Consider the following 16177-nt stretch of genomic DNA (forward strand, 5'->3'; position numbering starts at 1 on the left):
GTCGTCCTCGATAGATATGCTCTGGATTTCCAGGTTCTGGGAACAGAGAAGGATCAATCTTCTTCCAGATCATAGGAATGTCGATTTTGTCCATCACAGGGGCTAGGAGTCATTAGAGAAAGGGTTGTGATAAATGGATGAGGGTTATGACCTACAGTACGCAATTGGCTTTGTGTACGGACTTCCATGATCATTATGGCTGTGCATTGCCCAGGTCCCGAGCACGGCGCCATAGATACTAAGTCCATAGACCAACACAATAGTGACAATCCCTGCGGTATTGGCCGTGATGTACGGCAAGCGAGAACGGCGTGTTGTCTTCAGATAAGACATATCATAGCCTTCACTTTCCGCCTTCTCAGTACTCACGTCACTGAAGCGAGAGGAAAGATGTTCCTTCTCTTCATCATCAGTTACGGAGGAGTATGTGACTTTCTTCGCAAGCTTGGTTGGAAACCACATTGTTGAGTGATGGCTCAATATGGTGCAGATGGGAATGTGTGCTTTGTTGTTGAAAGGATCACCGAAAATATCTCCAAGTCTTGAATGTGTTTGGGAACTGGGATGAAGGCTGGGTTGGTTGTATTATAAAGCACTAGACTCGAATAGGATGGTGATAGATATCGGCATAAACGATGGCGACAGTTCTATTTTCTGCAAGCCTTATCGTCTGTGGCAAAGGAGCAATCTATTCTACACATGCTATCAACGTAAGGCAGAGACATGTCAAGTCCACGGCTGATCGGTAGATCAAATGCATTCCTGCAAGTGGGTCCGCTGCAACTTCCTCCGTTCTTGATCGTATGAGAATTGCATGAGAATTGACATAAGTGGATGTCAAACCACCTCCTGCCTTCTTTGGTCAGAAGTACATACATGAATATGTCTGTGCGAGTTTGCTACTGTCGTGGACTTTGTATGCATACGAGCTTACCGCTACTTTGTGTAAGTGTAACTCGATATCACGGTCGGCCGCTGCGATATCTTTCGGCCGACACAATCTAGATTGCATGGACAGGACACAACCAATCGAAGAGATCTGAGACGAGGATCGTACCATACATGGCCATGTTCAGGGAGCGCCACGTATGGGGCAAGGTGAATAACAACAGCATAGTTCAACGGATCTTGTGACATTTCACCTTGCAGCTGGCATTGCTGATTTTACACTGCCTATCGCGCAAGATTTAACTCGCTACTCTCGGCTCATTTCAAGGCGGAAGCTGTCCGCATTTCCCAATTAGGAAAGTCAGATTTCATATTGCCAGCTCCAACGCTAGTCTCTGTTCAACATGTCAATGTTGGATGCCCATTTTCGAGACATGGATACCCACTATTGCGGAGCGAGGATCGTAAAACTCCGAGTACCAGATACACATGCTGAGCGCTGATTTACTTATACTCTCCATCACTCTTCCTTTTTTGAAAGCAGTCAATCTGAACTTACTTCCTTGCTTCCAACTCACACTATCCTCTTCACCAATCAACAAGAACAATATTCGCACATTCATTATGAAGGTTCAAAACGTCTTCTTTCTGCTCGCTGCCCAGGCAATTGGGGGTGTTATGTCTGCTCCCATCGCTGCTTCAGGTAGGGCACCGCCCTGACTACTTTCAGAGACACCTATTGAACCGAGTTTCCACTGATGTATTTTCAATAGCCTCTACCTTACAGACCAAGGCTATCGAGAAGAAGGGAGTAGCGGAAGTTTGGGCCAATTGGAATCATCCCGGTGCATTGAAAACCGAAGTTCCGGCAGAGGAAGCTGAGAAGAGAGGTGTAGCTGAAGTGTGGGCAAATTGGAATCATCCCGGTGCATTGAAAACCGAGGTCCCGGCAGAGGAGGCCGAAAAGAGAGGTGTAGCTGAAGTCTGGGCCAACTGGTGAGCTGTTCACTCTCTTAATATACTATCTCATCAGCTCATTCTGAACTCTAGGAACCATCCTGGTGCATTGAAAACCGAGGTCCCGGCAGAAGAAGCCGAAAAGAGGGGTGTAGCTGAAGTCTGGGCCAACTGGTGAGATCTTCACTCGCTTCACTTAGTACATTGCTAATTTTGAACTCTAGGAATCATCCTGGTGCATTGAAGACCGAGGTTCCGTCAGAAGAAGCCGAGAAGAGAGGCCTTGCTGAAGCAAGGGCGAACTGAAACTGTCCTGCAGTTCAAAGACCGCGGATTTTGAGGATGTGGCTGAGTGACTGAGCATTGATCAGAAGAAGATTTGCTCTTTGGTAAATTTTTGTTGGAATTTGCTTGTTTTTCTTGAAGCGGGAGATATCGGAGGTATTGGGCGAGGAAGAGAGATCAATGGACTTTCAATATGACAAATGGAAACGACTTCATATTTACTCTACCTCATCCGCTTCAAAGTGACCGGAATCATGATTTCCAATGTCTACAGTTTCGAAACGAAACGATCGATTGAGTTCAACTCTTCGCTGATCTTGTCGGGGAATCTTTCTTTCAATTTTGAAGTGGGTAGCTTACACGTCAATTGTGGAGCGATTTTCAGCTCGCCTGGATGCTTGGCGACATGCGACGAAGTTTACAACCAAAGACAACTCTCCTTGGCATCTTGCTGTGCCTTTTCCAAGACAGTCCCCCAACCCTGCTCGTTTCCCAATCTCACGAAGCTCACAAGGGCCCTCACGTATCGACGTTGCATACGAATTGTTTTCACTTCACATGGAGACTGTGCCGCCTGCAAGAGGGGCTCGGCCCTTGGTCCCGCGTTGGATACTATTTCTTGAGTTGATGTGTTCTCCAACTCCCACGACCGTTGCGCTATTTCCCCGCCTTCTTGCACGGCCACCAAAAGAGTGGACTGGGATAGGATTCACTGCGTCTCATGCGTGCTCGTTATCTCTTACAAAAAACTTCAGCTGTCCTGCTTCTCCACATCGATTGCATGAACCCGATGAACAGGTGTAAAGTGGCCACGAGCACCTTAACTGTATGAAGTAGATAAGGTAATGGACCGTGGTCACGCGCGGCTTGATTGTATGAGCTTGAAAAATTGATGATGACTGGTCAAAAACAAGCTTAAATGCTGACACTGAAGTGATCCACCGCGGCAGCTTATTTGCATATACGAGGCATTAAAAGCTTGCAAGTGCCACGCAGCTAAGATTGCTGAATGGACCATTGCCATTACGTGCGATAGTCTTCTACTGTTGTAGCCCTTGCAGTTTGAGGAGCTACCATCTCAGATGATGGGTGGCACCTTGATGGTTGAACAATCATGTACTCTAGGGTAGCATTCGCTCGGCAGTACAAGAGCTAGTTTGATTCAGGATAGTATATCCTCGACTAGATAAGGCCAGCGAGAATTGAACGGTACCTCGTCTGACCTTCCTAAATCGACTTCGGAACATTGATTCCAAGTCGTCTTTAAGAACGTGGCTGTCGCGGCGGTCCACTGAAAACTAGCTGTAGTAGTGGCGGGTGAATCAATGGGGAACGCTTGGAAAGCGAGCTAGTACGGCACATGGCCTGGGCAAAACGGGCCGCCCCGCTGACAACGTCCACTGCCCAAAAGCAGTTAGCCTTGTTTACATCGTTACGCGAGAATGCAGAGTCAGCAAAGCGCAAAGCCCTAAGCTCTAAACTGCAGGTCACTTCAACGTATGCTATCGAGTCGGCCGAACCCTGGAATTTGTAGCAGGGCCTGCAGCTCGTGGGCATCCATTTCACCTAGTCTAAAGTTATGCCTGTCTTGATGTGCTGGTGTAACTTATTGCATGCATTGCACCTTCCCGACATTGTCCCCAATAATCAGCTTCACATTTCACTCACAGCAAGTCCAGACAGTCATATAGTTTTCTTTTGAAATTTGCATGCCTCTGCCTGAGAATTGTCGCCGTGACTTTATTTGAAACAACAATGGATCATTCAGAACTCGAACGAAATCTTCTCTCGGAGAAAGACATCTATGAACACTCTGATGCCGACTCGGAGATGTCTGGGCTGTCCTGGAATCCAAAGAACAACGGCTATGTCAATCGAATCAGAAACGGCATCGAGGATTTATTCAGTTCGAAAGGGCAAAGGATCCTCCTTCTCAGTTCCGCTCTTCTCAACACGATTCTCTTGATTGCCGTCCTGAGCTTCTCGAGGGCAGCACACAACGAATGGAACTGTCTGAGTCCTACCGGTATGTGTACTTCTATGATTGGAGTTCTGTTTAGGAATTGACTATGTCACTCAAGTTGGTCTTCTCCCAAATACACTCGAACGAACAATCAGCGATATGACGCCGTTCTCGCACCGAAGTGACAACAACAGTGCACGAGATGCGCTCTGGAATAGCATGGCGACTGATCGGGGTGTCGTGGCCGTGGATCAAGAGACAATCGCGAAGCAAGGCTTGACCGAGACAATCGTATTTCCTTGGGACCCTACCAAGCGAGTTTATATCGTGATTGCTTTCCATCAACTGCACTGCTTGGTAAGAACACGTTCATATTTGATTTTGAACTACTTGTTAATATAAGTACAGAAACTTCTCTACCAAACACTCACCAGTGCATATAAAGGAGAAGAGTTACAAAAGCCGGTGTATGAGCACTGTGTTCACTGCTTGGATCAACTACGACAAGATGCTGAGTGCAATGCGGACGATGTAGGAAGCCTCAAGCCACCTGTCTGGGGGATTGAAAGCTAACTGTGTATTCAGAATCTTTGGTATATTGGAGAAAAGAGCACGGGACAAAACCGCAAATGCAAAGACTTTTCCAAGCTTGACGAATGGGCCCTGGAACGCCATGCTTGCTACAATTTTGAACGGCCGATGAAACCTGGACCACTTGATGTTGAGGCTTTCACCAATTGTCGTGACAGCTCTCCGTATCTACCTATCATGAAGAATCATTTCGGGTATGGTGATGATTGGAAGGGAGATTACCCTGCACATGAAGGTCCGACCTTTGAGAATTAGAATTTGGGTGGTCAGATTGGGTTCAGGAAACTAGCAGAAGGAAGTCATTCCATTTGCTATCGTACTTGCATTCATGGTACGACGAAAAGGATGTTCTCGCAACTTGACACTTGTATTGAAGCGGCTCCACACAATTGATAGTACACATCGAAGGCGCTCACTTTCGAGTTTTTCAGGAATCTAATCAATGCACTTTACAATTTTAGAAGTATGACACCTTTAATTTCACGCCCATTTGCCACTTACTTGACGACAGCTCAGTAGATGAACATATGCTTGGCCTAAACTCTGCGAGTAACTCAACTCGCTTGCCACATCTTTGGCTCGGTCTTCAAACACCCGTGGCACGAATGTTTGCACGTGATCGTGACGACGGAATGCTACCGCGACTTGACCAGTTCATCCTGTCACCATGCAATGCAGCGTTCGTATCTGCAAACTTCCCCACACCGCTTGTATGGTCCTAGCTCAACCTGAATTATTGTAGAGTTGCTTACTTGTGCTTGAAGGACAGCGTGGTCGTCGGCCGACAGCTGCCTATCATGGGGTTGGACTACATAGACTCCACATCCAACTGTCGCGCTAAAAAGCTTGGTTTGTTTATATCCAATCAACCCATAGAGTAAGCCAGCTACCTTCCTCATCTATCACATTTGGTGTGATTGATGCCACCACGCCACCACAAGACATACTCCAAGACAACAATACGTGTTTCACGAATATTGTCATGAAGAAAGCCAGGCAGAGAAAGGTGGGATGAAAGCGGAAGAAGATTACGGCAAATGCAGGCCTCCACTCGCCAGTGCAGGCCATCTTGACCACAACCGTTTGTAATCATCCGGACAGTGAGTTGTTTTCTGTGCCAAGGCGTATTCGCTATCTATACTCAGCTTTATCTGACATACATATGAGTGGCCGCGTAAATTTGATCGGCCGACCCGCAAGTGGAGACCGCTCGATAATGCAGATGAGAAGAAACGATGATCTTTAGAGGCAATCAAGATAGACTAGCCGATGTTTATCGTGCGTAGGAAGTACTGGGCTGGACAGTCCTCGTGATTGCTGGCGTGATGATATGTTCAGGTCGAGAATGATTGCAGACTTCCTCGGCTGATTGACGATAAGATTCTGGTACATTGCGATCCCCTCGACCTAGATACCCTATTGTCTCGCAGAAAGCAACTGTGTGGTTGAGTTGAACCCGAGAATATGTTTCTTGTAAAAGCTTTATATTTTATCTGCTTCTTTTCCAGCCTCTCTGCCCTTCCCAAGACTGGAAGAAACTTTGCTCTGCACGAGAAACGAGAACCAGGTTCTCAAACTTGGACTACAATATCACGGGCTCATCCCTCCGAGATTCTTCTCGTCAAAATCGGCTTGGCACAAAGCAACCTACACCGGGCAGAAGAATACTTACTCGACATCTCAGATCCTAGATCAGCTAACTTCGGTACGTGCCTCAAAATTAGAGTTTGATTTTTGTACCTCTAATACTGATTGAATGAAATTTAGGCAAGCACTGGACTGCTGAGGAAGTTGCGAACACTTTTCAGCCGTCAAAAGAAAGTGTTGATGCGGTCGTGGAATGGCTTGTTGAATCCGGTATTAATGCTGAAAGACAAAATTTCTCGATAGGTATGGAAATATATCTGCCCCAGTGTTGTCCCACTAAGATTTCAGGAGCTCTGATGTCTCACCGGTTATCATCTCTCGCGCAAGCCTTTTTGAATCACATTTCCAACTTTATTGCTGAGTTCTGACTGAGGCAAAGGTCGAAATTGGATTTCGTTCAATGCCACTGTAAATGAAGTGGAGTTATTGTTCAACACAAAATATCATTACTTCAGGGATGAGACATTAAAGGGTTACCGCATCGCATGTGACGAATACTACCTACCAAAACACGTGCAAAGGCATGTTGATTTTGCAGTAAGTCACCGCATTATAAGCACACTTTGAACTGGAAGACTCATCTCAAGAAACAGATGCCAACAATCCAATTGGAAGGGATGCGGCCAATTGAGAACATGAATTTGGGCATCAGACCTTCTATCGTCGGTCTTACAGGTCTTGAGAATTGTTATGAACTCATTACTATTGAGTGTTTACGAACATTGTACCAGTTCACTGCGGGCAACACAAGTACGTGTCACCTTCGCCTCATATTCAGAAGTCGCTGACTCTGCAACAGGTGCACCTGGGAATGAAATCGGAATCCCTGCATTTGGCAGCTACCTCTACCCTCCAGATTTGGAACAATTCTTTGAGAACTACACCACGCAACCAATCCCCAAATCAGTCTTTCCGGAGTTCGTTTCTATTGATGGTGGTGAACGCTGGGACGATTCTTTCACGTTCGGCAGTGAAGCCACACTTGATGTCCAGGTTGCGTATTCCATGATCTACCCGCAGGGTGTGCGTCTTTATCAAGTTGGTGATGTCAATACGGCTTCCGATGGTACATTCAATACATTTCTGGATGCATTAGATGGTTCGTATTGCACGTATCTCGGTGGCGATGACCCCAACAACGATGCGGTGTATCCAGATCCAAAGGGGAAAGGCTACGATGGGCCCCTCCAGTGTGGTGGGGCCCCTCGAAGTAATGTTCTTTCTTTCTCGTACCTTCAAAGTACGTATGATGTTTGAAATCTCGGAGAGCTGAATACTAAAGTCCTGACCAGTCGAAGCGGCCCTTCCAGCTTCATACCAGACTCGGCAATGTCATGAATGGTTGAAACTTGGTTTGCAAGGCATAAGCGTGCTCTTTGCGAGTGGTGATTCTGGTGTTGCTAATCGCTTTGGGATGGGGAAGGACAACAGTTGCTTGAAGCCACCAGGTGAAGGATCGAACATTGATATCAATGGAACTGGATTTTCTCCTTCCTTCCCCTCGAATTGTCCTTGGGTGACTACAGGTAATTCTTTTCTACAACCCGTTTCGCAGCAAGCTAACGAACAAGTGGGCGCAACGTTTCTCAAAGACCATGATATCAAGAACGGCGAGGTGGCAGTCGCACTACCTTTCGCACCCAATCCTAAGCGAGACTATTACTCCGGTGGTGGATTCTCAAATGTTTTTTCACAGCCATCCTACCAAGCTGAGGCAGTCTCCAACTACCTTACCACATATCCCCCACCGTACGGAGAACACATCTTCAACAGAAGTGGTCGTGCATTTCCAGATGTTTCAGCAATCGGACTGAATGTATCGGTCGTTCTCGGGGGTGGGGTCACAGTCGCGGGTGGAACAAGCTCGTCGACGCCTATCTTCGCAAGCATCATCACTTTGCTTAATGAAGCTCGAATCGCTGTGGGAAAGAAACCCGTTGGATTCTTGAATCCAATTCTTTACGCCTTTCCTGAGGCATTCAATGACATCACGGAAGGTAGCAATCCGGGGTGTGGGACCAACGGCTTTCAAGCTCAGCCAGGGTGGGATCCGGTGACTGGGCTGGGAAGTCCGAATTATCCGATGCTTGAAAAGATATTCGTGAATCTACCTTGAACTATAGACTCAAATAGAATTTTATCAATAGATATACTTAGTGATGTGCCATAGAACAGCGCAAGGTTATACGTTACTTTCTTTAGCTTCTGTGCCGCCATCTCAACATCCTGTGCAGGATACCGCGTTTCAATTGTCATGCTGACAACTCCCCGTCCTCGTACCATAGTTCCTTGCACGAAATGGGGCATTTGTTTTTATTGGAGATACTCAGTTGAAAATACCCCAGTCGGTGGCAACCTGTTCAGGTACAAGTTCAGAGGAAGGCTAAAGTAGTCCAGAGCTCTTGAACTGTTCGCTAAGAGGACAAAATATTTCGACTAGTCTGCAAATTCCAGGATCTAAGTGACCTAAACTTGAGGAACGATCGAAGCGAAGCTCCTGAAAATTTATAGAGGAAATTCTTTGACCCGATGATTTTGTTATGGACATTAATGTGTGGACAGCTGTATATCGTTCTGCAGGGTTCCAGCTTCCGGAAGCGCACTATTTGATACTCGAGATCGCCTCGGTGAGAAGAGAAAGAAGATCTTGCATGGACCGTTCATCCAAGGCTAGATTGAAGAACTTGGCGTCCCAAATCCGAGACATTGCAGCGAGGTTGAATAGAGCGAGGCTGTTGAATATCGTATCTCCTGTTAAGTCGGATATCTCGGATACTTGTATGTAATCCTATGAGTCGGGCAATAGAATAGCATCTCTGTATTTCTTGTAGAAAGAAATGATTTCAGGGGCCAAAACTTCGATAGGGAACAGACGAGACTTGCTTGGTCGTGTTAAGAGAGCCTCGATGATGGTGATCCGATAAACGCGTATAAAGCACTTGACGTGAGCACCTATGTTGAAGAACTGGAGAGCCTCGAGGGTATCAGGCAGAGTAAGAACATTTTTCAGCCGCTTGCACGAAAGAAAAAGCATACGGCTGAGAAGGCAATTCTGGCTTATAGGGGATTGAAGATTTAGGTAAATTGGGTTCCACTTAAGCTACGATTATTAATAATAGGAATTCAACTCGAACTCTTCGGCTGACTAGGCTTTTCTATCTCTACTACTGTTACTTCGAGACTATTAGTGAAATCTTAGTACTTCTAATAATTTGAAGTATACTTTCTATTCGAATAAATATCTCTAATTCTGATATTATTAAGATAAAGTAGGCCTAGGCGTATTTGTAGGGCTAGGGTTTGAGGTTTGGGTTATATTTGTTTCTAACTTAGGGTTTGAGGTTTGGGTTATATTTGTTTCTAACTACGCTAGCTTGCGACGAGTGTTTTTATCTCTCTCTAATAGTCTTGAAATACAGAAGGACTATACTAATAATACAGAGGGTAAGAGCCTGAAGGTGTCAGGGGTACAGAAGGTAGAGTACTAAGACAGAAGGAGATAATACAGGGTAAGTGGAGTGTGTACCAAAGGGTAAGTAAAGTGTGTATCAGAGGGTAGGCGTAGTGTGTACCAAAGGGTAGGTAGAGTGTGTGCCAAAGGGTAGGTAAAGTGTGTACCAAAGGGTAGGTGTAGTGTGAGTCGCAGGGTAGGCGTAGTGTGTACCATAGGGTAGGCAGAGTATGTACCACAGGGTAGGTAGAGTGTGTACCAAAGGGTAGGTGTAGTGTGAGTCGCAGGGTAGGTAGAGTGTGTACCATAGGGTAGGCAGAGTATATACCACAGGGTGGGTAGAGTGTGTACCACAGGGTAGGTGTAGTGTGAGTCGCAGGGTAGGTAGAGTGCGTACCATAGGGTAGGTAGAGTGTGTACCAAAGGGTAGGTGTAGTGTGAGTCGCAGGGTAGGTAGAGTGTGTACCATAGGGTAGGCAGAGTATGTACCACAGGGTAGGTAGAGTGTGTACCAAAGGGTAGGTGTAGTGTGAGTCGCAGGGTAGGTAGAGTGTGTACTATAGGGTAGATAGAGTGTGTATCACAGGGTAGGTGAAGTGTGAGTTACTTAGGGTAGGTGAAGTGTGTGCCGTAGGGTAGGTGTCGTGTGTGCCGTAGGGTAGGTGTAGTGTGTGTTATAGGGTAGGTGTAGTGTGTGCTGTAGGGTAGGTATAGCGTGTGTTATAAGCTACCTACGTGCTAGGATCGAGGTTGCAGCGATTCCTCGAGCCTGAGTTAGGGTGCTAGCGATATACCCATCTAACCACTTAGCCCTAGAGTGCCCTAATAGGCCCTGTAGGGCCTTATAGGTCTTCGCTGTTTCGGCTTCCATTAGGCCTCCTGCCGAGAAGATCAGGGGGTGAAATACAGGGCCTAAGTCGCTGTATTTAAGCCGTTTAGCGTTTGCTGCCTCTGATAGCGTAGCATAGGCTTCTTCGCGTGCTGAATCCTTGTTGATTGCTACTATTTGAACGTCGTAATAGTGCCTAGAAGTACCTATAAGCACTGAAAAATCCGGTCGTTAGCTGTTTTCTAGGGCTATAGGCGTTCTAGCTGGCGTAGGCTCCGATTCCACTTTAAGGTCTTCCCGGCTAGAAAGGGTAGTAATAAATGCACGGGTAACCTGGTTATGGCGTATAATCCAGCGTCGTTCAGCACCTCTACAGGTGTCTTCGTGGCCTATTTGAGGGTAGGCTCCACAGGCGGTACAGGGCGAAATAGGGGGCTTTACAGGGAGTAAGAGCCTAGTCCGTAGTGCTTCGGTAACTGTAGAATCCGCTAAAAGGTGGTGTTTTTGCGTGGGCAGGGTTCTAAGCCAGTATCGTCCGAGGTAGCTAGCGTTCTCAAGCTTCGATTTTAGCGCTTGTTTTGATAGGGTAGGTAGAATCTTCTCTTCTAGGTCTTGGTTAACACTAGAGAAGACCTCTTGGGCTGTCGGTACAGGGCGTCCAGGGGGTTCCGGGTAGAGATTAGGGCATATAGCCACTAGAATCGATCGAGAGGCTTCCTTAGCTGCCCTATAGAGCCCTGGGGCTAATAAGGCGTGTATAGGGAGCCCTAAGCCTCCCTCTCTCACTGGAAGAGAGAGTAAAGCCTGGCGAATTAGGGTAGTCTTCTCCCCTGGCTCCCTAGCGATTAGGGCTTGTACAGCGTACTTGATTCGTAGGTCTGCTAACCTCCAGAGGTCTAGTAGGTCTTCCGAGTACAATTGGCGCTGTAAGTGTCGTAGGAGTAGGTGTATACTACCCCGTAGGAGTAGGGTAGCGTGTTGTTTAGGGAGGTCTCGTAGGGTATATAGCGCTGTAGCGAGAGTGTCGATTTTCCCCTGGAGGAACGTTCGGCGGTGTGCTACAGGGCCTATAAAGGTCCCTAAGGCCTTAAGTCCAGTGGTTTGTAACTGGGAAATAGGGCTTTCGGTGCTCTTTTGGCGGTTAAGAGCTACTGGAGAGTCCCTGAAGGCTTCTATAACTACAGGGAGTAGTGCTGTAGTTTCAGGGCTAAGGATATAGATATCGTCCAAATAAGCTATAATTGTAGCCTTCGGTAGGGTCTTTTGGAGGTGCTCTAGCAGGGGGCGGATCGCTAGAGAGAATAAGAGGGGGGCAATAGGGTCTCCTTGGCGTACTCCTTCAGCGCTTGCTAGCGTGTGGCCTTCGTTTGTTACTAGCACTGAAGGCTGGTTATAGGCCCATTTAGCGGTCCGATAGAGAGTAGGGGCGTATTTAGCGACTGCAGCTGCTATTGAGGTTCGTCCGATTCGGTTATAAGCGTTGATAAGGTCTAAGGAGGCGATTTGCTGAGTTTTTAGGGTATTTGGGCCGGTAATAGCGTCGTCAAGGAGGAAGATTATAGGCTCTACACCACCTGGGGTGCTAACGCCTAATTGGCAGGGTAGAAGCATAGACGGCTTGAAGGAGCTGATAAGGATCGCTTTTAGGGCTACCTTATAAATAAGGTCCCCTATAGCGATCGGTCGCACACCTCCGTCAGGCTTCTGAAGGCCTATAAGTCGGGAAGCACATAGGAGGTCGACCCCTGGAGCTGTACCCTGTCGAATCATATTCGCTAGGTGTGTAAGCGCTATAGTTACAGGGGAGTTTTCCGAATTTAGCGCTATATCAAGTAGCGGGCGGGTCCAGCCGCTGAGGCCAGGGGCTTTCTCTCTATTAATCGATCGAATAGCCTGTCGTATCGTTTCAGGGGTGATATTTTGCCCCGGGGAGGGGTTAGCGTTACTGAAGGGGTTATTATGCCCTATAGGGTGCTTCGAGTATAGCGTATTTAGCGTCTCTGGAGTGCTAGGAGCTAGAGGCGTAGGGTCGATTAGGGCTCTAGAGGCACGCCCTATATAGCCTTTTTCCAGAAGCTTAGTCGCTCTTTTGGCGGGGGAGTCGTTTGAGGGGGTAGGGGGTTCAGGGGGAGGTCCCTGAGTTTCAGGGATATCCGGTATAGTCGTAGGGTAGGCTTTCAGCGTTTTAGCGAGCTCTTCCTTCTGTAATCCTAGGCCGAGAACCCTGGGAAGCAGTAAAAAGTCCAGTAATTGCTTCTCTCTAGGCTGCCGTAAGAACGCTAAAGCCGCTCGATTAGCGGCCTCTGTAAATAGCGCTGCTTGCCTGGCGTGGAGACGTGTTTCAGGGACCTTAATAGTGCTATATCTCATGAGGGATTGCATATAAGGGTTTCTTAGCGCTGAGCTTATAGCGTTCAAGTGGTCTTTAGCGCTCTCGTCTAGGGGTGTAGGCGCTGAGGAAGCCTGTGGGTGTAGGGGTGTAGGTGCTGAGGTAGCCTGAGGCTGGGGGCAGTGGATCGATTGTTGTAATCCAAAGGGTAGCTCAGATGTGAGGGGGTCGGTAGGGCGTTTTAGTGTTGACGTTCTAGGGCGTTTAGGCGCTGAAGATGCTGTGCCTTGTGTTGATATAGGGCGTTTAGACGCTGTAGGCCCTATAGTACGGCCCTGGAGTGTTGGGTTACAGGGTAGGCTAGGTGTGGAGGTTTCGCAGGGTAGGTGAGTTGTGGTGTTTTTAGAGGGTAGGTGAGTTGTGGTAGTTTTGGAGGGTAGGTGTGTTGTAGGGGTTGTTGGGGGAGAAGAGCTTATTATTATAGGCTCTTTAGCGTGAGAGGGTGCTGAAGCTTGGGGAGCTTTAGGGGGTGGTTCTAGGGGTGAGTAGCTTCGGTTGCTTATAGGGGAGCCTACTCGTGATAGTCGAGGGAAGTAGGGGCTATCAGAGGGTAGGCTAGGTGTGGTAGGCGTCTTATCGGTAGGTGTAGTTGGTATAGGCGTTGAGATAGCGTCTTCAAAGCTAGGGGTAGGGGACGATGGCGCTGTAGAGGCACTATAAAGATCTTCGTCGGACGAGCTGTCTTTGATTATAGGCTCTATAGGCTGCGTAGGGCCTATCTTTTGGCGTGTCGTAGGGCGTTGAGCCCCTGGGGAGGGTGTTCTTGCAGGGCGTTTAGTGGACGGCTTCGGGGGTATATAGCCTGTAGCGACGATTTGGGCGTATGTAGGTGACGTAGAGCCTGTAGGCGTGGGGGGTCGAGAGCCTGGGAGGGAGTCTGGTTCAGGGCCTGTAGGGCCGTCGTACGCTGGGAGTATAGCGTCTACTTCCCCTGGAATCGAGTACCAAATACCCCGTGGGGTCTGAATCCTTCGGGTGCCTGTAGGGAGGTCGGGGCCTAGAGCCGTAGGGTACTTGGAGCCTGTAGGTACTGACGGTACAGGGGTCTTAGAGCCTGTAGGTGCTGAAGGTGCGGGGTACTTGGAGCCTGAAGGCGTAGGGTGCTTAGAGCCTGTAGGTGTTGAAGGTGCGGGGTACTTGGAGCCTGGAGCCGTAGGGTGCTTGGAGCCTGCAGGTGCTGAAGGTGCGGGGTACTTGGAGCCTGGAGCCGTAGGGTGCTTAGAGCCTGTAGGTGCTGAAGGTGCAGGGGTCTTGGAGCCTGCAGGTGCTGAAGGTGCGGGGTACTTGGAGCCTGGAGCCGTAGGGTGCTTAGAGCCTGTAGGTACTGAAGGTACAGGGGTCTTAGAGCCTGAAGCCGTAGGGTGCTTGGAGCCTGTAGGTGCTGAAGGCTTAGAGCCTAGAGGGGTGGCGGTAACTTGGGCGTAGGTAGGCGATTTAGGGCTATTTGGTGCTGAAGTTACAGGGGACGGAGAGCCTGTAAAGCCTGGGTAGATATCGAATGGGGGGCTTGGTAGGGGTGGAGGGGTACTGAGATTTCGGCTTGTAGGTGCTGGAGGCGACTTATACAGGCCTGTAGCCCCTGGAGCTGTAGGGTATTCAGAGCCTGAAAGGCCTAGAGAGGCTCTGGCCTTAGGGGTAGCGGCTCGAAAGGGTGCTAGTAGCTGAGGGAAATCGATTACAGGGTAGGGGGTGCCTATAGAATCGTCGATTTCAGCGTCTAAGGGTGCTGAGGCAGAGGGGGTAGTATGGATTCGGTGCTGCGTTGATACCCTAGAGCTACCGGTGATTCCGTGGATTTTAGCGCTATGAGTCTTAATCCCGTGGGCTCCTTTACACGCTGTAGCACAGGTAGGGCAGGGAACAAGGCCTATAGGCTGTAATTGAAGCTCTGTAAAGGAATCAGTAGGGTGTTTTTTACGAATATGATCGAGAATATCGATATATTCATTTTTACACGCGGGGCATTCGAACAGCATAGTAAAAGAGGGGTAGAGGGGTAATTGCGGGGTAAAGTGCGGGGTAAAAATCAGGGGAAATATGAAAACTTAGTGATTTATCAGTAGAATTGCGAGATAACTTATAAAAGTGATGATATCTCGAAAACTAGCCGGTAGAATCGATTTTTAGACGGTGGAAATTAATCCTTAGGTGCTGAAATAGGGGGGTAAGTGAAGAATAAACGGTAAAAAATCGGAGAGGGCGACGGTGAGGTAGGCGCTAGTAAGGTAGGCGCTGGTAAGGTAGATAGGAGAGGCCTAGGGTAAGGCTTAGGGCAGGGATAAGGTAAGTATAGGGTCGATAATAGTAAAGTAGTTGAGAGAGTGATAATTCAGAAGGATAAGGTGAGAAAGTAATAAGGTAAGAGAGTAATAGTTTAGAAAGATAAGGTAAGAGAGTAATAATAGTCGAGAGAGTGATAATCGTCGAGAGAGTGATGATAGTTAAGAGAGTGATGATAGTTAAGAGAGTGATGAAGAGTGAATAATCGAAAGGGAATAGCCTTCTATATAACCCTAAGTCTGACCCTAAGCTCGACCCTAAGCTCGGCCCTAAGCTCGACCCGAAGTCCGACCCTAACCCTTAAAATATTAATTTCAAAGTATCAGTTATAAGGTTTAATCTATTGATTTCAAAGTATTAGTTATAAGGTTTAATCTATTGATTTTAAAGCATCGGTTATAAGGTTTAATCTATTGATTTCAAAGTATTAGTTATAAGGTTTAATCTATTGATTTCAAAGTATTAGTTATAAGGTTTAATCTATTGATTTCAAAGCATCGGTTATAAGGTTCAAGTTTTGATTTCAAAGCTTCGGCTCTAATAAATTTTATTCACCTTAAGTATAGCCCTATCCTCTACCCTATCCTTCACCTTATCTCTTACCTTTACCTTTATCTTTATTCTTTTACCTTTGATTCTTCGATTATCCTTTGATTTTCAGCCTTATATCTAGCCCTATCCTCTACCCTATCCTTCACCCTATCCTTCACCCTATCCTTCACCCTATCCTTCACCCTATCCTTCACCTTATCCTTCACCCTAAGTAAGGTTAATATTACTACTGTAATATCCGCTGCGCTAGTAAATTACATAGTATCTATTAGATACTATGTATCTAATTAACCTTATCCTTAACCCTAAGTCTGACCCTAAGTGTGACCCTAAGTGTGACCCTAA

At 47.4% G+C, this 16177-nt stretch overlaps 5 protein-coding genes across 5 annotated transcripts; 3 read left to right on the top strand and 2 right to left on the bottom strand.

The window, feature by feature from the left end:
- Positions 1 to 53: 53 nt before the first annotated feature.
- ONS95_010757 (uncharacterized protein) lies at positions 54 to 462 on the bottom strand (the record flags this gene model as incomplete). The annotated part of the gene is made up of 2 exons (XM_058504379.1): positions 54 to 102; positions 152 to 462. The coding sequence occupies 2 exons, from the start codon at positions 460 to 462 to the stop codon at positions 54 to 56; spliced, it is 360 nt and encodes a 119-aa protein (XP_058349123.1).
- A 1050-nt stretch (positions 463 to 1512) lies between these two features.
- Positions 1513 to 2151, top strand: ONS95_010758 (uncharacterized protein; the record flags this gene model as incomplete). The annotated part of the gene is made up of 4 exons (XM_058504380.1): positions 1513 to 1591; positions 1662 to 1884; positions 1939 to 2019; positions 2070 to 2151. The coding sequence occupies 4 exons, from the start codon at positions 1513 to 1515 to the stop codon at positions 2149 to 2151; spliced, it is 465 nt and encodes a 154-aa protein (XP_058349124.1).
- A 1734-nt stretch (positions 2152 to 3885) lies between these two features.
- ONS95_010759 (uncharacterized protein) lies at positions 3886 to 4939 on the top strand (the record flags this gene model as incomplete). The annotated part of the gene is made up of 4 exons (XM_058504381.1): positions 3886 to 4156; positions 4212 to 4450; positions 4502 to 4624; positions 4679 to 4939. The coding sequence occupies 4 exons, from the start codon at positions 3886 to 3888 to the stop codon at positions 4937 to 4939; spliced, it is 894 nt and encodes a 297-aa protein (XP_058349125.1).
- A 2027-nt stretch (positions 4940 to 6966) lies between these two features.
- On the top strand, positions 6967 to 8447 carry ONS95_010760 (uncharacterized protein; the record flags this gene model as incomplete). The annotated part of the gene is made up of 4 exons (XM_058504382.1): positions 6967 to 7081; positions 7131 to 7571; positions 7624 to 7857; positions 7903 to 8447. 4 exons carry the CDS (start codon positions 6967 to 6969, stop codon positions 8445 to 8447), a joined length of 1335 nt encoding a protein of 444 aa, XP_058349126.1.
- A 4895-nt stretch (positions 8448 to 13342) lies between these two features.
- Positions 13343 to 14976, bottom strand: ONS95_010761 (uncharacterized protein; the record flags this gene model as incomplete). The annotated part of the gene is made up of 2 exons (XM_058504383.1): positions 13343 to 13411; positions 13516 to 14976. The coding sequence occupies 2 exons, from the start codon at positions 14974 to 14976 to the stop codon at positions 13343 to 13345; spliced, it is 1530 nt and encodes a 509-aa protein (XP_058349127.1).
- Positions 14977 to 16177: the final 1201 nt, after the last annotated feature.

The sequence above is a fragment of the Cadophora gregata genome, assembly GCF_030347475.1.
Source record: "Cadophora gregata isolate MNR1 chromosome Unknown scaffold_40, whole genome shotgun sequence".
Lineage (NCBI taxonomy): Eukaryota > Fungi > Ascomycota > Leotiomycetes > Helotiales > Ploettnerulaceae > Cadophora > Cadophora gregata.